This window comes from Citrus sinensis, chromosome 6 (genome assembly GCF_022201045.2).
Source record: "Citrus sinensis cultivar Valencia sweet orange chromosome 6, DVS_A1.0, whole genome shotgun sequence".
NCBI lineage: Eukaryota > Viridiplantae > Streptophyta > Magnoliopsida > Sapindales > Rutaceae > Citrus > Citrus sinensis.
The window spans coordinates 26019706-26039077 of record NC_068561.1 but is presented as its reverse complement, the minus strand read 5'-3'; the positions used below and the strand labels follow the sequence as shown (position 1 = coordinate 26039077).

Here is a 19372-nt window from a genome sequence, read left to right as displayed (position 1 = left end):
CCGATCGTCCATCAGCATCAAGGAAACAATAACACCACAGAGGTTGATCAGTTGTGAAGCAAGCCCACATTCTGAACAAGCAATTCTTGAATCTGCTGGTGGTTGATGGTAGGTGGGAGGAGAAGGGCAGGTCCCTTTCTGTGTCTAGCAAGCAATCCTTTAGTAACAGGTGACATCATTGAATCAGTTGGGCTCCTGTACCTTTCACTTTCAGGGTACTTGAATGCTTTAGGCACTTTAAGCCGATCTGGGGTGTTAGTTTTTCTCGATTCTTGAGGCTGAGGATGCGTTTTCGTTTTGTACTCCTCCGTTGCCATAATAAGCTGGCAGCTGCTGCGTGATGATTCAGGTTCAGGCGCGGGACAGCTCTTCTTCAATGCAAGCGTTTCAATCGCGTTCTCCATTGTTAATTCCCTTGTTTATGTTTAATTAAAGAGAAATATTGGAAGGAAGAAGAAGCAGATACACAGAGAGAGCACTAGCAGGCTAGCAGCGGTTGTACATTTAATTTTCAAGACACTTGTTTTATTTCAGGACTTTGGACTAGCAACGGTCGAATTTTTTCACTTGCTGCCCGTTGGGAGTTCAAAATTTCACACACACACACACACGATATATATATATATATATATATATATATATATAACAAATAAGCTCGATGATTACCCAAGTTGTGGGTCCATGCTTGACGTGGCAGTATCTAGTTGTAATGAGGTTAGTTGGTACTAGTGGCCACATTTTAACGGATACGATCATATACATCATCATAGTGTGGTCTTAACAATTTAAAATATTTTTTATGAAAAAAATTAAAATATTTAATAGTATCTAATTTATTGGATAATATACTTACTTTGTTTAATTCAAAAATTCAATTTTTTTTCCCTTCATTAGCCACCACACCGCTTAACTAACGAAATAACACATGGCTTTGAATGACGCGAGTAATCCATAGATCGAGAAGATGCGCATATATTTCCAAAGCAATTTAGTTAAGGACCCATTCTTCTTTCAATTACAAGCAAAACAGTGTCTTTATTTGACTTTGTCGCGAATTATGAACAATTATCTTTTACAATTAAGGATAAGTTAGAAAGGAAAAAAATGTAAATTTTAATATATTGTAAAATAAAATATATGGTATTAGGGTTTTTTTTGGAGGGGGGGGGGGGGGATTATCTCTTACTTAGATATCCTTTTTATGAAATATCTATATATAATTAGTTTGTCCATAAAATAAGGGATTATTTATTGAAAATTTATTAATACACACACACACATATGTGTGTGTGTGTGTGTGTGTGTGTGTTGGGTTAATTAAACTATAATTTTGTATCAATATTGATTATTTGATTGATATGAACACATAATGTGTTTCCATTAGTTGATTCTGTATAAAATGGATATGTACGAATTAGGTGGTTGTGGTCATTCTTCTTCGAATAAATTTTGTCTTTAATTTTCAAATCATGATATATGATGTACATTAATTATAAAAAACCTTAATATTTGCGACCACAGTCATGGTACATATAACAATAAATTAAATTGTATAAATGGATTATGTGACAACGTATGGTTATAGGCATACCGCTTTTGAGTTTTTTTTTTTTTTTTTTTTTTAATGCTTGTTATTCATTCTTTGGAATTAATATAGTATAACTAATAATGTGCTACGCCAGCAATTGACCCTTGTCTGCGTACTCAGAGTGAAGTGTGTGTGTAAACTGAATGATTGCTGCATGTACGTACGTACGTATGTATGTATGTATGTATGTATACTGAGTTAATTTTGTTGAATTCGATCATTATATTATTAACACACAGTAAATTAAACAAACAATAATCTCTTAAAACGTCGTACATCTAGAAGGGTGGCCGGGAAGCCAATTTCTCTGCGTACTTGTTCATGGCATGGGGTTAGACTTAGACCGGAAATCATTTATATTATATAATACTTGAAATTTTAAAATATTCGTAAGCATAATTTAATTTATGGTTTATATGGTATATGGAGAATTGAAAGTGGTCGGTCGTGTGGTTTGACTGACCGAATTAAAACTGGGCTTTAATTAATTAATTAATCTTATCATGCATGATGACGACAATAGTCGATCGATTCCAAAATATATAAAACCCGTCTGTCTGTCTGTCTGTCCATAATCAATTTCCACTACTCGTATTCATGCACGCACTAATGAGAATTCAATAAAATCGGCTATCATAATTACAACGTCATCACCTAATAATTTCAATAACATTATTCAATCTTATCCAAGTAATTACCTTCAGAACCAAGCAATTGTCTAGTGGGGATACAGGTAAATGACAAATCCGGATAAATTTTTAAGCAAGCAATGATGAAAATTCCACTTATTTCTATTTATATATATATATATATATATAAGTTCAATGAATAAGGCGCTTTAAAGAATAAATATGATATATTTTTATATCCAAGTAAAAGATCGTGTAGGTTTACTTTTTTTCTCTCTCTCTCTCTTTTTTTTTTTTTTTTACTAAAGCTATGTTTCTTATGCAAATTATGTTTAATTATCCGCACCAGAAATTAAGCATATTTATATGTGTGTATATATATATATATATAGAATTTAATTAGAGTGGAAGTTCAAATCAATTCTGACTTGGTCAACGCACCAAAAGAGATTTTTGGGCCGGCTCAATTATATAAATTTGAGGCAAAGCGTACTAAATTTTAGAGGAGAACAGGGGAGAGGGAGGTCAATTCAAATTTAATTAGCTTTCTTTACGTCACATCCTTATCATTATTTATGTGTGTGTGTATATATATATATATATATATATATATATATATCACTGAAATGAATTAATAGACAACCAAAGATGTGACATCAAAAAAATCAATCTAGTTTTTTAGAGTTGGATTATGACGTTTAACAACTAAGTGGTAGCCATTAACAAACACACATTCAAACCAATAATTGGTTCATTTTGACTATCAATAATAATAATATATATATATAATCGGACAAAATTAGAGCTTGCTGCAGTGCTCCCATCTTCCCCCTGTGATTCAATGAAAAGAATTCCATGTGTATACATATTCATACTCATCATACGACGAGTATGTATCTGTAACCTTCCATTGCCAATAATACGACATTATCACTATTATTATTATTATTATTATTATTATCATTATTATTATTATTATTATTAAAGTTGAGGCTGGCGTACGTTACGTTAAACGTAACGTACGCCACTCACAGCAACAGTTGTGGACCTCAACACAAAAATTATTACTATGTGTAGAACGTACGTAACGTAACAATACCGTAAGTTGAATAATTGAATGTCGTAAACGTGGCACGAGTGAGTGCATGATTTTCACAATAAAAGTAGCTGTAGCTTTGCAACACGAAAACTAACCAAAATTTTCATTACCATTAGCACAAATATCAACTGTGACGTGGGAATATATATATATTATTATAGGAGCCATTCTAATTTAATTCTTTAATATACTTATTTATTTATATGATAAATCAAAAAAGTGAAAAAATAAGTTGTTTTTTAAATAAAAATAAATTTATATTATTTTAATTAAAAAGTTTCTTTTTTAAAAATAATAACATTATAACACTTCTATCTTTTCAAAAATAATGAAATAAAAATTCTAGAAAACTTTCTAAATAAAAAAGAATAATTTTTTTTACTGGCTTTAACCATTTAGAATAATTAATAAAATTTTATTTAAAAAAATCTTTTAATTTATACCCTAGCAAAGTTGATACAGTGCGCGATGTCATGCACAAGTCTAAGTTATGATTAAATAGTGGTAAAACTCAAAACATATGATAATTCAATCATATTTTAACATGTGCCACACTGCATATATACTGTATAAAAAAAAAAATCTTATATTATAATCACAAAGCAAAGCAAGGGAGGGAGGGAGGGAAGGGGCAACAATTAAAGAATAATAGGACGACAGTATTTACTACGTATTTATTGACTAACTTTATAGTGACCGATTGATTGATTCATTCATTCATTCAAGGTCACATCAAGGGCATGTGTGCTAATTAATTAGTAGCTACCTGCTACCTTGTTCTTTAGTAAATGCAGTAGTTCACTCTGGTCATATCAACGGCACGTGACTTTTGTCACCACCAAATACATCTTATCAATCACCATAATTTCAATTATTAATTTCATCCGTTGGGTCAAAGAGAAAGAAAATTAAAAAGAAAAAAAAAAACCCATTACTTCCTCTGATTCCAATACAGATTTTCCAGAGCCACAGATCAGATAGTACTATACGATCCAACTGTTCCGGCGTCCTCTCAGCCTTTAGGAGTCTCTTTTTTTTTTTTTTTTTTTTTTGGGATAAAGTCCTCTTAAGAGTCTTAACTTACATTTTATTTTTTTAAAAAAAATTAGATTACAAATTTTACAGTGCTTTTTCTCATTACACTTTAATTTTATTTTATTTTTTTTACCCTTCAAAATTTACAGTGCTTTTTACATAATATATCATAAATTAAAATTCTAAAATTTAACCTAAAAATTAAGGACAACACAATGTATATGGAACAATATTAAACTTACTAAACTGATTTCATCTTCTCTTTTTTTCAACAATATCTATGCAATAGGGATGACAACAGTACCCACAAACCTGCTCACCAAAACCCGCCCGCGGCGGATAATTTTGTAGGTTGCGGGTGGATTTGACATCGTAAATTAAAATCACACTATATTGCGGGCCGGTTTAATAAATGCCAAATAGCCGGTTTAATAAATGCCCATGCTGCACTTTTTTTAAAAAATTTTTTCAAGTTTAATAATTTTGATACTTACAATAATAATAATAATAATTATATACAAATTAATTTCATTATGTAATTATGGATTATTATATACTTCTTATAATTATGGATTATCCTATACTTATTATAATTTTGTTCTTCATATTAGTGTTAGAAAATGTTTGTCTTAAATCATTGCTATAGGAATTGTGTTGCATATGTATTAATGGTGGTGAATGAAATAAAAATCTTTAACTCTTGGAGTTTGTGTTGAATGAGAATATAAAATGATAATTGTTGTTGGTGCAGTAGTGATACTTTTGAATAACGTATTGTTACTTTTGAATACTAGTTTTTCATTTATTTTTTTAATTTAAAGCACTTTTGCAGTGATGGACTTCTGTATTTTGAGAATTGGTGTTGGACTTATGTTTTTTTTTTTATAGATGTTGAAATTTTAATTTTTCATCTATGTTGATTAAATTTAGAATTGAACACTTTATGTGAAATTTTAAGTTATTGTTATAAATTTACATACTGATTTATATAATTTTAATTTTTAGGTTTTATTAAAAGTATCTTTTAAGATTTTTTATTCTAAATGTGGGAATTCGTAAAAAAATCTATCTAGTACCATTATGAGTTTGGTAATTGTCAAAACTTACAGCGGGTGGACTTTCTTAAAAAAATTAAAACCTACAGTAGTATTCAGGTGGATTTGGTAATTTAAATTTTGTGCGAGTTATAAATGCTATAAGGGGAATCCATAATTTTATTAATGTCTGTTATTGATACTGCTATTAGAACAACAGTAAGATAACATGAAGACAAAAATATGAGTACAGTTCATGCTACAAAAACATTATGGCATATAAAATGATAGCATTATAGCAGTCTTCCTTCTGACTTGTCGCTGTTCAAATAGTATTTTTCTAATTACTATATGTGAACTATTATTTAATAAAAGATATCTTAAGTTATTAAAGTAAGTGATAAAATAAAAGACTCTTATTAGAATAAAATATTTATATAGTACCCTCAGACATCCTTATTTTGTTGAAGTGAGAATGTCACACAAATAAAAAAAAATTATAAATTTTAATATATCAAAGGCTGTATTTATTTATCAGTTAGTGATAAATATCTTCACTTTGTTAAACGAGGATGTTCTCATTAAATAAATAAAATATATATATATATGTTTAATTTTTTTTAATCAGAGATTTATGATCATATTAAAGTTAGATATGAGTTAAAAATATATATACTTTACTATAATATATTTTATTATGTAATATATTAAAATTTATATTCTATATTTTTTAATTTATTTATAATCTTAATATGGTCGTGCATCTTTAATTAAAAATTTGGGCGTAATCATCTTTTCAAATGCCGACGCGCTGTTAATCGGTGTAGGGGTGTGCGTCTGTAGGCATTGAGAGATATATGCAGGTCGCCATTAACTAATGGTCTTATCAACGAGCATTTCAATGTTTGATGCTGGGAGTAGAAAGAGAAGAACATTGACTACTTTGACTTTGAAAATGCATGACTCAACTTTTCACTATCGGTTTCTGCAGCTGGGCTTCTCTCGGTTCCCACTTCTCGGACTCACTGTTTATTCAATTCAGTACATAATAATAAGTGCTGCTGCCAGTTGGTTGTGGAAATGGAAATGGAAATGGAAAAGCCCTTCCTCCCTCTTTAGCTATAATAAGTGCTTACGCAATTTTAAACTCAACAACACATCACAAAAGCAGCCAACGCCCTCCTTTTTCCTTCCTGTAGTGTCATTAAAACTATAGCTGTCTACTTAATTTTTTTTATACACTTGTTTATTATATTTCCATGTTTAGCTATTTAATTCTTACCTCCTTTTAGGAAATTTTAAGCTATCCCCACCGCTATAATTTTATTGGGCAGATTTATTTTTATTTTCTTTACGATAAAAATATATTATGAATGAGTTTTTGATTTAGAAGTACACATGGCAATCTTCAAATTGAACATATATATATAGATTCATCTTCACAGTCTCTCTCTTTCTCGTTGTAAAATTAAAATTTGAACAATGTAATGTTACTAAACTTGTTGCCAAATAACAGAGGTCCTCGAACATTTAGAATTAGATCTGACTATTCTATTAAGATTATTTGATGATTTGAACGACACATGACATATAATCTTTAAAAATTTAAGAAAATTCATATAACGGGAGGATCTTATGTCAGATTAATATAAGAGATTTTAATGGTATATGATATTTATAGGCAGCACCACCATTGCTAGTGGAGGAGATTTGATAGATTTAATTATTCTGTAAAAAATACCATTAGTTTTATGGGATAAGATATTGAAGAAAAATATATAAAATAGAAGCACATGACATTTAGTGAATTTGGCCAAAAAAAGATAAGCAAACGCTTGGTTGAGTTCATTTCATTTTGTTTAGAAGGACAAATATAAAGGAATCAACAAAGCAAAAATTTGTACTTTCAAGAATATATTGAATCTTCTAAAGCCAATGCCAAATTTGACATTAAAAGTTATGCCCCTGATTACTGACATCATTAGCACGCTGAATAATCACTGTTTTCAAATAACCCCAAAAAAAAAAAAAAGGCAAAAGAGAAATAATGGTTGGAAATGCAATTAAATAAATAAAAATGAAAAATAACATTAGGCAATGTGAGTGGAGAAAAATGGGAGACGGAAATGGGGGGTGGATTGTGATGATGGGTTATCAAGAACAGTTGCTAAAATGGGCAAAGAATGACAAACCAATTTTAGCTCAAAATCAAAAGAGCCATCATCATCACTTTCACTTTGCCCAATTGCTCATTTGCTCTCCCACATTATGCTATTTTTGGAAATCAATGAAACCCCACCTCGCGTGCACGCAAAGAGAACTTGAGAAACCTGTAAATAAATAAAGAACAATCCCTTGTTTGAAATAACTTGCATTGTTCTGGATGAAAAAGAATTACTTACTAATTAAAGATGTAATTTCTACCAAGAAATTGTTGTCTCCACTAGCAATAGAATCCTCTTAAGTTGCCTGACTGGGTTTGCTTCCCAGTTCAAGTCGCAGGAAAGTCGTCTTTGTTGGGAGAACATGTGCCTCCCGGTTCGAGCGGAGACTTTTAGTATGGGTTATGGTACGGGCTTAAAGGCGCCTCCCACAGTTGGGACCCTTCCCAGGATATCTCGTGGTTAAGACCAAAAAAAAAAAAAAGATGTAATTTCTAAAAACTTAGTATTGTTGAAAAAATTCATTACTCGCACGAAAATGTCTTCTTCGGTCTTCTTATTACATTGTTTTAATAGGCATGGAATTATCTTCTCAACAAGAAACAAAGATAAGACAAGGTGTCTTAATTTGGTTTGGACTTGAGGAATATATATATACATAATAATAATGCGACAACATCTAACTATTGATAATAGTTGTTTTAATTTTTAATTAATTATGATAAACTTATTATTGAAAACACTTCAATCTAATTAATATACCTGAAAAATCCTAGAAGAGGCGAATTCATGGTGCCAGTTAAATTCATGGCAGTCTTTTTCCGGGATAAAATGCTTTTCTCAAATTTCAATAACTAAGTTAGGTGACGTTTGTTTTTTAACTTAATGACTTAAAGTGACTTAACTTAATTAATTAAGTTAATTAGAAATGTTTGTTTTTATAACTTAATGAGACTTTTTAAATAATTTTGACTTAATAAAATAAGCTATTTTTTTTTACTTTTTACTTAATGGAGAAATCTCAATTAAGTCAATTACTTGCTAATGTCAAAAATATCCCTGCTTTATAATTTATTTTTCATGTCTATCCCAAAACTCACCCATAGACATTTACCCCACATAAAAATATCCATGTTTTTTCTTTCTTATATTATATACGATAAAATTTGAAATTTATAGTATTTTATATATTAAAATTCTAAAATAATTATGTATTCACTTGAATATAGTTTTATTTATAAATGTTAAATTATTGTAGTATTTAATATATTATTTATTTGATATTCAAATTTAATAAGGATACAAATGTAAAAGTACATATTTTTAACTTTTTAAGTTGAAAAAAATAAACAACTTAATATTTATTTTCCGAGATTCAGGCAAAAAAATAAAATATATTATTTAGATTTAGACATTCAGATCTATTCAAAATTCAGACTAATTCAGATCTATTCAAATTTCAGACAAAAAAACAAACGCCACCTTAGTTTAATAGCTGCATCACGAAGAAAACTGTAGCCCAACAAGCCAATGTATCATCAATATATAGGCAAGCTGCAAAATTAGGAGCAAAAGTAATAAATAATCACATATTAAAAGCTGTACAACTACCCTGTATGACAAAATAAATTATTAATACCGAAATTGGATTTAATATTAATTCCTATCCAAACAATTTATTATGAAAAAAAAAACAAAGGAAGAATATCAAGAAAGAGTGGGTAAAGCCAAGTTGCCGAAGAAAGATAGTCAAAGCCATGGGATATGAATACAAGAGGAATTAATGGGACTGTTTCGTAGGTGTGTGGAAAGTGGAAACCATGTGAGGCCTTTGCATGCCCTTATAATTAAGACAAAATTAAGAGACCCCCACCCCCTACAAATAAAGAAACGAAAATATCAAAACAATTTGGTGCGTGACATGGACATCCCATCTTATTTCAAATACTCCTCTTGTTACTCTTATTTTGTAGCTGAGACAGAGGAGGCCAAGAACCAAGCGAAGCCTGCACAGGCTGCACTTCGACCAATTGGCATCGCTTTGGAAGATGTACGCATCAAACATTGATATTTTAAAGGTTTTATTCTTGTTCTTACATAAATTTTTCATCTCCTTGAATTAAATATCAAATGCTTAATTAATTTAGGATCTGCATAAGTTCTATCTAAGTTTTTTTTTTTCCTGAATTATACATATGTATTATGTGTTTTTGAAATCTCTCAAAATTCTAATAATTAATCAATCTCAAATAAGAGAATTGTATACTCAGAATTTTCTTTGATTAGAGCCTATCTAAGAAAATGTCTTTGGTACTTCTGAAACATTATATATTCTTTATTCATTCACTATTTACCATATGTATGCATATCATCATGATTGGTTAAAATATGCATATAACAATGAGTGAATTAAAAAAAAATGTAATGTTCCAAGAATGCCCAAATATTTTCCAATATGGTAAAGATATTTTGACATGTATTTACATATTGATTGTTAATTATGTACGGTCAAAATCTATTTTGAACAAACACATATATACTTGTCCTTAGTGATAAAATCCGAAGATAATCTTGATCCCAAAGAATGGATCCAAATATGATTTAATTGTTGAAGTGTCTTAGAAATAAGGCTAAATTTGACTTTTAACTAGAATCAACGTGGGTTGCCCTATTTGACAAGGGGGTATCCAAATCATATAATAATGTCAAAGACTGAAAATATGAGAGCACAGTCATAAATCCTCCTCCTCCTCTCTCTCTCTCTTAATCTCCCGCTATTTATTCCATTCTGAGCCAACACTTACTCCTTATATACTTCACATCAATCAAAAAAGAAGAGACCCGGCCTTCTTTCTTCATATTTCTCCAATCTTCATGACGAAGAAAGCCACGGTCACCATCATAGCAGCTCATCAAAGACATGAGATCTCTCTGTCCATGCTCTCTTTGTTCCTCGCACTAAATCTTTTAGCTTCAAGCTGCTGCCATGGTGTAGTAGCGGTGACCAAAGAAGAAGAAGAAGCTGACAGAATTGCATCACTTCCAGGCCAACCAAAGGTCTCTTTCCAACAATTCTCTGGCTACGTTCCTGTTAACAAAGTTCCTGGTAGAGCTCTCTTTTACTGGCTCACTGAAGCCACCCACAATCCTCTCAATAAACCTCTTGTTGTTTGGCTTAATGGAGGTTAGTTCCAACAATATATATGTATGTGTGTGGATCTATGTATCTATGTATGTATGTATATATGTATAAATGCATTATGCATTTGCTTATAAAATATAGATCATATTTTATTGTCGTGTTCCTGTTCTATTGCTTCTGATAATTAATTAACAAATATCCGCTTAAAATTTCTTTTGTATTTTTGGCAAACATTTTGTGTTTTTGTGTATAATTTTTTTTGTCGTGCAAGGCTCAAATTAGAAGCTTCTCTGCACGCTGTAATCTTTGATGCAGAAGAAAAAAGATATTGTTACTTTTTCACACACTGTTTATTTTGTTTGCGAGTGACTGACTGTGAGAGAGGGAGGGAGAGTGGCCTCAGGACTTGACTGTGGCCTACCAATGGAAATGATGATGACCTAACCACCAATATTATTGTAGAAACTCATCATCATCATGACCTAAATATCTCAATTGAAAACTTGAAAATCCATTCAACACGCAAAACTACAAACTCTTATTATTCATTTCACTTGCTTGCACACATGCACACTTTGTGTAGTGATGAGAAAATAAATGCCTTGACAGCAACCAGAAACAGCCAGCATTTAATAGGTCATATATATTGCACAGACTTTGCTGTTTGTTTCAGTAGTGTGAGAAAGGGAGAGACTCTGCCAGCTTGTCAGCTTGTGTTTGTTGCACCATCAATGTACATCGATCTATACTTCCTAATTTTACTGCAATTCTCTTGTCTTCACTTGCTAAATGCTTCTACTTCACCATACAACCTTTTCTTTTCTTTTGGTAATTAAATACCCTTGTTGTAAATTCTAATCATGTTAGCAAATTAAGCTGATTAGCAGCTTATGCTAGGAGGTTCAGCCTTCAATATGAAGGAGAGGGGGACTCAGATTAAATATATATGATCAGTGTGTGTGTGTGTACATACATATTCTGGGAAGTATGGGTAACAATATACATGGATTTAGTATAGTAAATTTTACCCCGTGTACAAAATTTTAACTGTAAAAAGAAACTTGAAAAAGGAAAAAAAAGAAAAGAAAAAAAAAGAAGAGAGATATGCAAGAAAAAGTTAAAAAAAAATGTACCATCAATAATGTTACGATCATCATAGGTATCTTTTTTTTTTTAATAATTAAAATATCAAATTAGAAATATCGTTATTGTGTGAACAGGTCCTGGTTGCTCTTCCGTGGCATATGGTGCTTCTGAAGAAATAGGGCCGTTCAGAATCAACAAGACTGCCTCAGGATTGTACCTCAACAAGCTCTCATGGAACACCGAGGCCAACCTCTTATTCTTAGAAACTCCGGCCGGCGTCGGCTTCTCTTACACCAACCGCTCCTCCGATTTACTTGACACCGGTGATGGACGCACCGGTATCTTTCGCTTTCTATGTTAATTATTAATTAGCTAATTATCGGTCTATTGACTTCAAGATATATATATGCAGCAATTTTATTTTTAATGTAGAATTAATTAACATGTAAGTAGTAATTATTATGTTTATATGTTTGATGATATTGTGGTGGATGGATGCATGCAGCTAAGGACTCATTGCAGTTCTTAATCCGATGGATTGATCGTTTCCCGAGGTATAAAGGGCGGGAGGTGTACCTCACAGGAGAAAGCTATGCCGGCCACTATGTCCCTCAGCTGGCTAGAGAAATTATGATCCACAACTCAAAGTCTAAACACCCCATAAATCTCAAAGGAATAATGGTACGCACGTACGTATATACTTATATTATATATATAGTTTCATTTACATGTGTGTATATATATCTATGTACAGTACGTATATACTTATATTATATATATATTGTTTTCATTGATCTTTTCATTAATTTTCTCATCATGTCAGGTACTTGCATAGTTGTTTTAATATAATTTTGATAACATACTTAGAAATAGAAATGTGAAATTTGATTGCAGGTTGGCAATGCAGTGACAGACAACTACTACGACAACCTTGGTACAGTGACATACTGGTGGAGTCATGCTATGATCTCTGACAAAACATACCAGCAACTCATCAACACTTGTGATTTCCGAAGGCAGAAGGAATCGGACGAGTGTGAATCCTTGTATACTTATGCCATGGATCAAGAATTTGGAAACATTGATCAATATAACATCTATGCAGCTCCTTGTAACAACTCAGATGGCAGTGCTGCTGCCACTCGCCATCTTATGCGTTTGCCTCATCGCCCTCATAATTATAAGGTACACGCGCGCGCGCGCGCGCACACATTTTTAATTCATTCTTATTTATATATTGTTATTGTTATGAGATACAATTTAATCATCCCTTCCCACCATACTTAAAATAAATGTTCCGTGTGTTGTTATTAGACTTTGCGGCGGATTTCAGGCTATGACCCTTGCACTGAAAAATATGCTGAGATATATTACAATAGGCCCGATGTGCAGAAAGCACTTCATGCTAACAAGACCAAAATTCCTTATAAGTGGACTGCTTGCAGGTAATAATCTAAAACAAAAATTTCAATTTATCAGTTTTCTGTTAGCAGTACAAATGATCTTTTGTCTAATTTTGCTACTTATACAGTGAAGTTTTGAATCGAAATTGGAACGACACGGATGTATCTGTTCTTCCGATTTATAGGAAAATGATTGCTGGTGGATTGAGAGTCTGGGTTTTCAGGTTGGCAAATTCTGTATTAAGTTGGTATCGGAAATTCAGTACTTCGTAATTGTTTCAAAAATTAATACACACATAATTGTGTCCATTGTATGGATATTAATTTTAATTTTTCTTCATGTGTTTGATTGAGAATTGCAGTGGGGATGTGGACTCAGTGGTGCCAGTCACAGCAACTAGATACTCACTTGCACAACTCAAATTGACAACAAAAATTCCATGGTACCCTTGGTATGTCAAGAAACAGGTCAGTAAACTTTCCCCTTTATGTTTGTTTATACAAATAGAATTTACAAGAACTTGTGAAAGATTATATCAATGGTTCTGATATTATCTAGGGAAGATTAATAATTCACTGAATTGACTTAGGTTTGCATTAAATAATCTTCTAAAACATCCGTTCTTCGGCCAGATTTTTGTCATATATAGACCTTCTAGTTCATTCTTTTTCCACACGTCTGAAAGTAGATTTGATCCATTCTGAGTTTAGATATTCCAACTGAATATGTTATTTTAGTAATCTACAAAATATGAATGCGATGAGTTCATTCTTTTTCCCCTTCATTCTTTTGCTAAGGTGGGAGGCTGGACAGAGGTATATGAAGGGTTAACTTTTGCAACAGTGAGAGGAGCAGGGCATGAGGTGCCACTCTTCAAGCCAAGAGCAGCTCTTCAGCTATTCAAATCATTTTTGAGGGGTGACCCACTTCCAAAATCAAGATGAAAAAGTGGAGGGACCAAAAAAAAGGGGGGAAAAAACACAAAAAAAACTTCTCTCTGCAGTTGGAAAAATACTAAATTTAAATACCAAATTTTGGGTATTTGTTATATTTAATCACGAGTAGAAAAGGGAAAGAAAGAGTTTGATTGTGTATTAGGAAACGAAAATGGAATGAACAAGCAAGGGGTTAATTTTGCTAGTAATTTATCCAATTGCTTTGAAGAAAAGTTGGTGGGAATACTCCAATCCAATAGGCGACTTGCAAGCTTTTTGTCTTCTTTCAAACAAAGACAGTTGTAGAGGGTTTGTATTTGTTTGAATCCTTCTAAAACATTTAAAAAATTGGTATCTTTGAAAAGATGTCATGGAAAGTGTAATCATATTGGACCATATTGCAGGAGCAGCACACATAATTGGAAACTATTGCTATTAAAATAATTTTGTTAAATCAAGTTCTTCATCATCAATCAACAGTATGTCCTAAAGGGATAAGTAGACTTACCTTTTTCTCTTAACCTGGTATCAAAATGATTAAAAACTCACAGCCCAAATACTTCACTGTCTAATAATTATCGAATGACAATATGCATATTTCAAAATGTGCAAATTGTTAATTTTCGCCCATTTGCAATGATTAAATACAATGCTCGTGAGATTCACTATCACTAATTAAAGTAATTAATTTTATCTTTTATTTGTAAAACTTTTGTCCCTATTCTTTTTGCAGAATTTGTAAATGTATCATTGGTTTTGCTCTTCTGTCATGTAGGACAAGACCAAACAGTGTGGTCGTACAATTCAGTTGTATTGACTACCAATGTTCTTGTGCATGTACGCGTAGACCTAAAAGGGTCAAAGCCACGAGGCACCGAGGCAGAGGCACTATAAATATGCAAAAAGCACACAACAATCAACAAACAAACAAAGACTTGATCTTCGAAGTTGCTCACGAAGATTTAGAAATTGGAAACTCAAAAAAGCTGCAAGCTAAGGCTCTAAGATCTTCTAAAAGCTCCAATAAAACAGGTCAGTTTTGCTTTGTACTGTCCGTACACGTTAGATTTTTTTTTTGAAGATTTAAATCAAAGTTTTTTTTTTTTTTTTAATCATCACTTGTATGCTTTTCTTAGCTTCTCTTTTAGAAACCCATTTGTGTTTTATGCATTTTGTTCACGTTCGTGATTATAAAGGCCTGCCAAGTGCCAAAGATTGGAACTTGAGTTATGTCTTTCTGTTGCTCTTGTCTTGTTGTTATTACTAGATCAAAAAGTGGATTTTTTCTATTAAATGTTCGTTTTAATCAACTATGTTGGTCTTATTCAATTGTTTAACCAATTCTTTGATCCTTCTAGCATTTTGTTTGAGGATTCTTCGTTTGGTATCTTCCTTAGTGATCATTTCATTTGATAGAAAGTTATGAGTTCTGGTTTGCAGAAAATTGATTTTTCTGTTTGTTGAAAATTCAGGGATTTAGAGGGCATTACGTGTTGGAGCAGTGCTGTGACTGTTGAAAATTCCTTGCGTCCTGTCATACAATGGGAGATATTGATAAGATTGTTCCAGAAATGGGAGAAGAAGAGAACCTGATTGCTGCCGCAGAACACCTTGTGAGGGCATTAGGGTCAAATAAAAACCTTACTAGTAATATGAAGAGAGTTTTGGCAGATCTTGGCTCCCAATTGTCAACCATGGCGACAATCAGTGATGAGGGAGTGAGTGAGATTGAAGAACAGCTTAATATTGTTCAGGAGAAGATCTTGAGTAGGGAGGCAGATCAGTCTATGATCTGGGACTCGGGCCCGGATGAAGCTTCGGAGTATCTGAATGCTGCGGATGAAGCCCGAAAATTGATTGAACGATTGGATGGTTTGTGTTTGGAGAAAAATGGTCATGAGAAAGAGCTATTGCGGAAAGCTCATGATGTTCTTCAAATGGCTATGAATAGACTTGAGGAAGAATTCAGGCACATCCTTGTTCAGAACAGGCAACCTTTTGAGCCAGAACACATGTCCTTCAGGTCAAGTGAAGAGGATATTATGGACGAGAGCTCAATTATTTCTTACGGGGATGATTCCATATCCATTGATGACTCTTTTCAAAGAGATAGTGTTAGCAGAACCTCAGAAGAATTCATTGTTCATTTGGTCCGTGCAGATGTGATACCTGATCTCAGATGCATTGCTAATTTGATGTTCCTGTCTAATTATGATCATGAATGTTGCCAGGCCTATGTCATGGCCCGAAAGGATGCCTTGGATGAGTGTCTCTTCATTCTTGAAATGGAGAAACTGAGTATTGAGGATGTACTTAAGATGGAATGGGGTCATTTGAATTCCAAGATCAAGAGATGGGTTTGGGCACTGAAGATCTTTGTACGGAGTTATCTTGCTAGTGAGAAGTTTCTTTCTGAGCAGATCTTTGGGGAGTTTGAACCAGTTAATGTATCATGCTTTGTTGAAGCATCAAAGGCTTCAATGTTGCAGCTGCTGAATTTTGGTGAAGCTGTATCCATCGGGCCCCACAAACCAGAGAAGTTGTTTTGCATTCTTGACATGTACGAGGTCCTAGCTGATCTTCTTTCGGATATAGATGCTTTATATGCAGATAAAATTGGTTCTTCAGTTAGAATCGAGTATTATGAGGTTCTGAGGAGGGTGGGTGATTCTGTGAGGGGGACATTTATGGAATTTGAGAATGCCATTGCATCTTACACGACAAGTAACCCTTTTGCTGGAGGAGGAGTTCTCCATCTTACCAAATATGTGATGAACTACCTCAGGACACTCACTGACTACACTGAGACTCTTAATTTGCTTTTAAGGAACCACGATAAAGAGGATCCCAGCTCAGCACCAGCTAACATGAATTCAGCCTTGGAAGAAGAGAGCTTAAGTGGAAGTTTGACTAGCAATTTTTCACCAATGGCTATCCGCTATCGTTCAGTCACTTCAATTCTAGAATCCAAACTTCATGAGAAATCAAAGATGTACAAGGATGTTTCACTGCAACACATCTTTTTGATGAACAACATACATTACATGGCTCAGAAGGTTAAGAATTCAGAGCTTAGGCTTATTTTTGGTGACAATTGGATCCGGAAGCACAACTGGAAATTCCAACAACATGCAATGGACTATGAGAGGGCTACTTGGAGTTCAATCCTTCCCTTATTGAAGGATGACGGGAATTCTGGTTCAAGTTCTGTCTCAAAACTCAAAGAGAGATTCAAGAACTTTTATCTCGCATTTGAGGAGGTCTACAAAACCCAATCAGCATGGGTTATCCCAAATGTTCACCTTCGAGAAGACTTGAGAATTTCAATATCGCTGAAGGTGATCCAAGCTTATCGCACTTTTGAAAGCAGACATAAGAATGACATAAGTGACAAGCACATTAAATACAGTGCTGATGATCTGCAGAGTTACTTGTTGGATCTCTTTGAGGGATCCTCAAAATCATTGCATAATCCTCACAGGAGGTGATGGAACATAGCAGAACCACAAGAATTTGTAGCATTTCCTTTTTGAAATTTTTTGACCTAGGTAAGGCCTCTATGTCTCTCTCAGCCCCATATAACCTTATTTTGATTGATAAAGACATGGTGCTATGCAAATTCACCACCTGCTTTTGTACATCTCTCCAATTCTCTTTTCCAAGTTCCAAAAATGTAATCTAATATACATGGTGAAATTTTTCGCATGCAGTATTTTTTGTACCCGTTCTTTGTGCTACCATTGATCGAGTCAAATAACAGTTATATGAATCTTGTTTTTGGTTTGGTTGCATTTAGTGTCTGGTATTTGATACAATTCATGGAACAGACAACCATGAGTCTAGAGGATGATGATACTGTTTTGAAGTGTAACAACCAACTTGTACAATTAAGTGTGTAATAGTGTCCGCAGGTTCATGGGCGGTTATTGGAGCCCACATGACTTATTGCTGATGCATATATCAGATAACGTACCAGAAGAGTCACCAGTTAAAACCAAGGCTCCACAGAGAGGGAGAGGAAAGACAACAAGGGTTGAGTGTGAATGAGTTAGAAAAATGCTCAGGTGTAGCAGCTTGATGGGATTTTTTATCACGCTTAATGAAGCAGAAGCAGAGCTGCGCTTGTTTAGAAATGACGTCCTACATTTAGCGGTAGAATGGCAACTTCAAGTTGGGGCCTGTATGGGGCCTTGTGTGATGAATATGAACAACTTGGCATGTGAATAGAAAAATGCGTCCGTCAGCCCATCACTTTCAGGTTTGGAAAAGTAATAGCTCTGCCTGAACAATTTGCCAAAAGAAAGAATAGACTGTTGACAACAACCCTTTCTGTAGGGCCCAGGAAAAGTTATCTTATGGTGGATATTTATTTCATCAATGGTGGTGGAGATATTTGGTGGACACATTGAATATGGAGCTAATTTTGAAACAATAGGATGCGACAAATTCATCTGAAAAAATTACGGCTGATACGGCTGATAAGGCCACTTTTCAACCTGCCAAGATATAGAAAGTTCAACTTGACTTGCTTAGACTTTAGATCAAGGTATATGCATAGGCGATGTACCTATCTGTTACAATAGCCTCGTGAATTGCTGGATTTTCACCAATTTTTGTACGATGGGTTGATCACGCATATTGTCAAACCATCTATTTTACCGCGTGAATGAAGTTGACATTGATTTAGTCGCTGGATTGAGACTTTTCTCACACACCTGCACCAAGTTGGGATGACCTTAGCTGTTGTCCAACGGGATCCTGATGTCTACTTCTACTTTAGTACATTTCAAGGGTTCAATTAATTTATGGGTAATTTTTAAAAATTTTCCTGAGGTTTGGATTTGTTGCAAGTAGATGGCGAGAATTGATTTATTTGTAAAAAACTCCCTACCGTCAGTTAATTTTAACATTGACCGTTAATTGACCGTGCAAAGACAATATTACCCTTAACAATAGTTTATAAATGAAAATAACTAAAAAAAAACTAAAATTATTAGCTATTTTACTATCTTTAAATTATTGATATTTTCTTAAAGTTCCTATAAAAAAGATAAAATTAAAAAATTAAAAAATCCTCTTTAAATTATTGATATTTTCTTAAAATTCCTACAATAAAGATAAAATTAAAAATTTAAAAATGAAATAGTCATAATCTTTACCTATGATATTGTAAATTTTTAGAATTAACAAGAATAAAATTGTTAAAAAATAGGGTTTGTGCTTTTCGCGCCAATAATTTTAGTTTTTTTTTAGTTATT

At 33.0% G+C, this 19372-nt stretch overlaps 3 protein-coding genes across 4 annotated transcripts; 2 read left to right on the top strand and 1 right to left on the bottom strand.

Moving 5' to 3' along the window:
* Window positions 1–47: 47 nt before the first annotated feature.
* Window positions 48–404, bottom strand: LOC102607555 (uncharacterized). The gene has a single exon (XM_015531615.1). The coding sequence runs from the start codon at window positions 402–404 to the stop codon at window positions 48–50; it is 357 nt and encodes a 118-aa protein (XP_015387101.1).
* Window positions 405–10263: 9859 nt separating this feature from the next.
* Window positions 10264–14323, top strand: LOC102631175 (serine carboxypeptidase-like 25). 2 transcript variants are annotated; one of them, XM_052443438.1, is made up of 8 exons: window positions 10264–10731; window positions 11910–12098; window positions 12281–12456; window positions 12670–12960; window positions 13090–13220; window positions 13307–13402; window positions 13541–13646; window positions 13977–14323. In XM_052443438.1, the coding sequence occupies exons 1-8, from the start codon at window positions 10422–10424 to the stop codon at window positions 14121–14123; spliced, it is 1446 nt and encodes a 481-aa protein (XP_052299398.1). In that variant the 5' UTR covers window positions 10264–10421; the 3' UTR covers window positions 14124–14323. The 2 variants fall into 2 exon arrangements, with proteins under 2 accessions (XP_052299398.1, XP_006482747.1); XM_006482684.4 differs by having other exon boundaries at window positions 11910–12113.
* Window positions 14324–14898: 575 nt separating this feature from the next.
* On the top strand, window positions 14899–17823 carry LOC102630864 (exocyst complex component EXO70E2). The gene is made up of 2 exons (XM_006482683.4): window positions 14899–15146; window positions 15587–17823. The coding sequence occupies exon 2, from the start codon at window positions 15656–15658 to the stop codon at window positions 17600–17602; it is 1947 nt and encodes a 648-aa protein (XP_006482746.1). The 5' UTR covers window positions 14899–15146; window positions 15587–15655; the 3' UTR covers window positions 17603–17823.
* Window positions 17824–19372: the final 1549 nt, after the last annotated feature.

Excerpts from the sequence above, each read along its gene's own strand:
- LOC102607555 (XM_015531615.1), bottom strand. The coding sequence starts at position 404 with ATGGAGAACGCGATTGAAACGCTTGCATTGAAGAAGAGCTGTCCCGCG.
- LOC102631175 (XM_006482684.4), top strand. The coding sequence starts at position 10,422 with ATGACGAAGAAAGCCACGGTCACCATCATAGCAGCTCATCAAAGACAT. Across the intron at positions 10,732-11,909 it reads TGTTGTTTGGCTTAATGGAG|GTCCTGGTTGCTCTTCCGTG; the intron begins GTTAGTTCCAAC and ends TTGTGTGAACAG. Across the intron at positions 13,647-13,976 it reads CTTGGTATGTCAAGAAACAG|GTGGGAGGCTGGACAGAGGT; the intron begins GTCAGTAAACTT and ends TCTTTTGCTAAG.
- LOC102630864 (XM_006482683.4), top strand. The coding sequence starts at position 15,656 with ATGGGAGATATTGATAAGATTGTTCCAGAAATGGGAGAAGAAGAGAAC.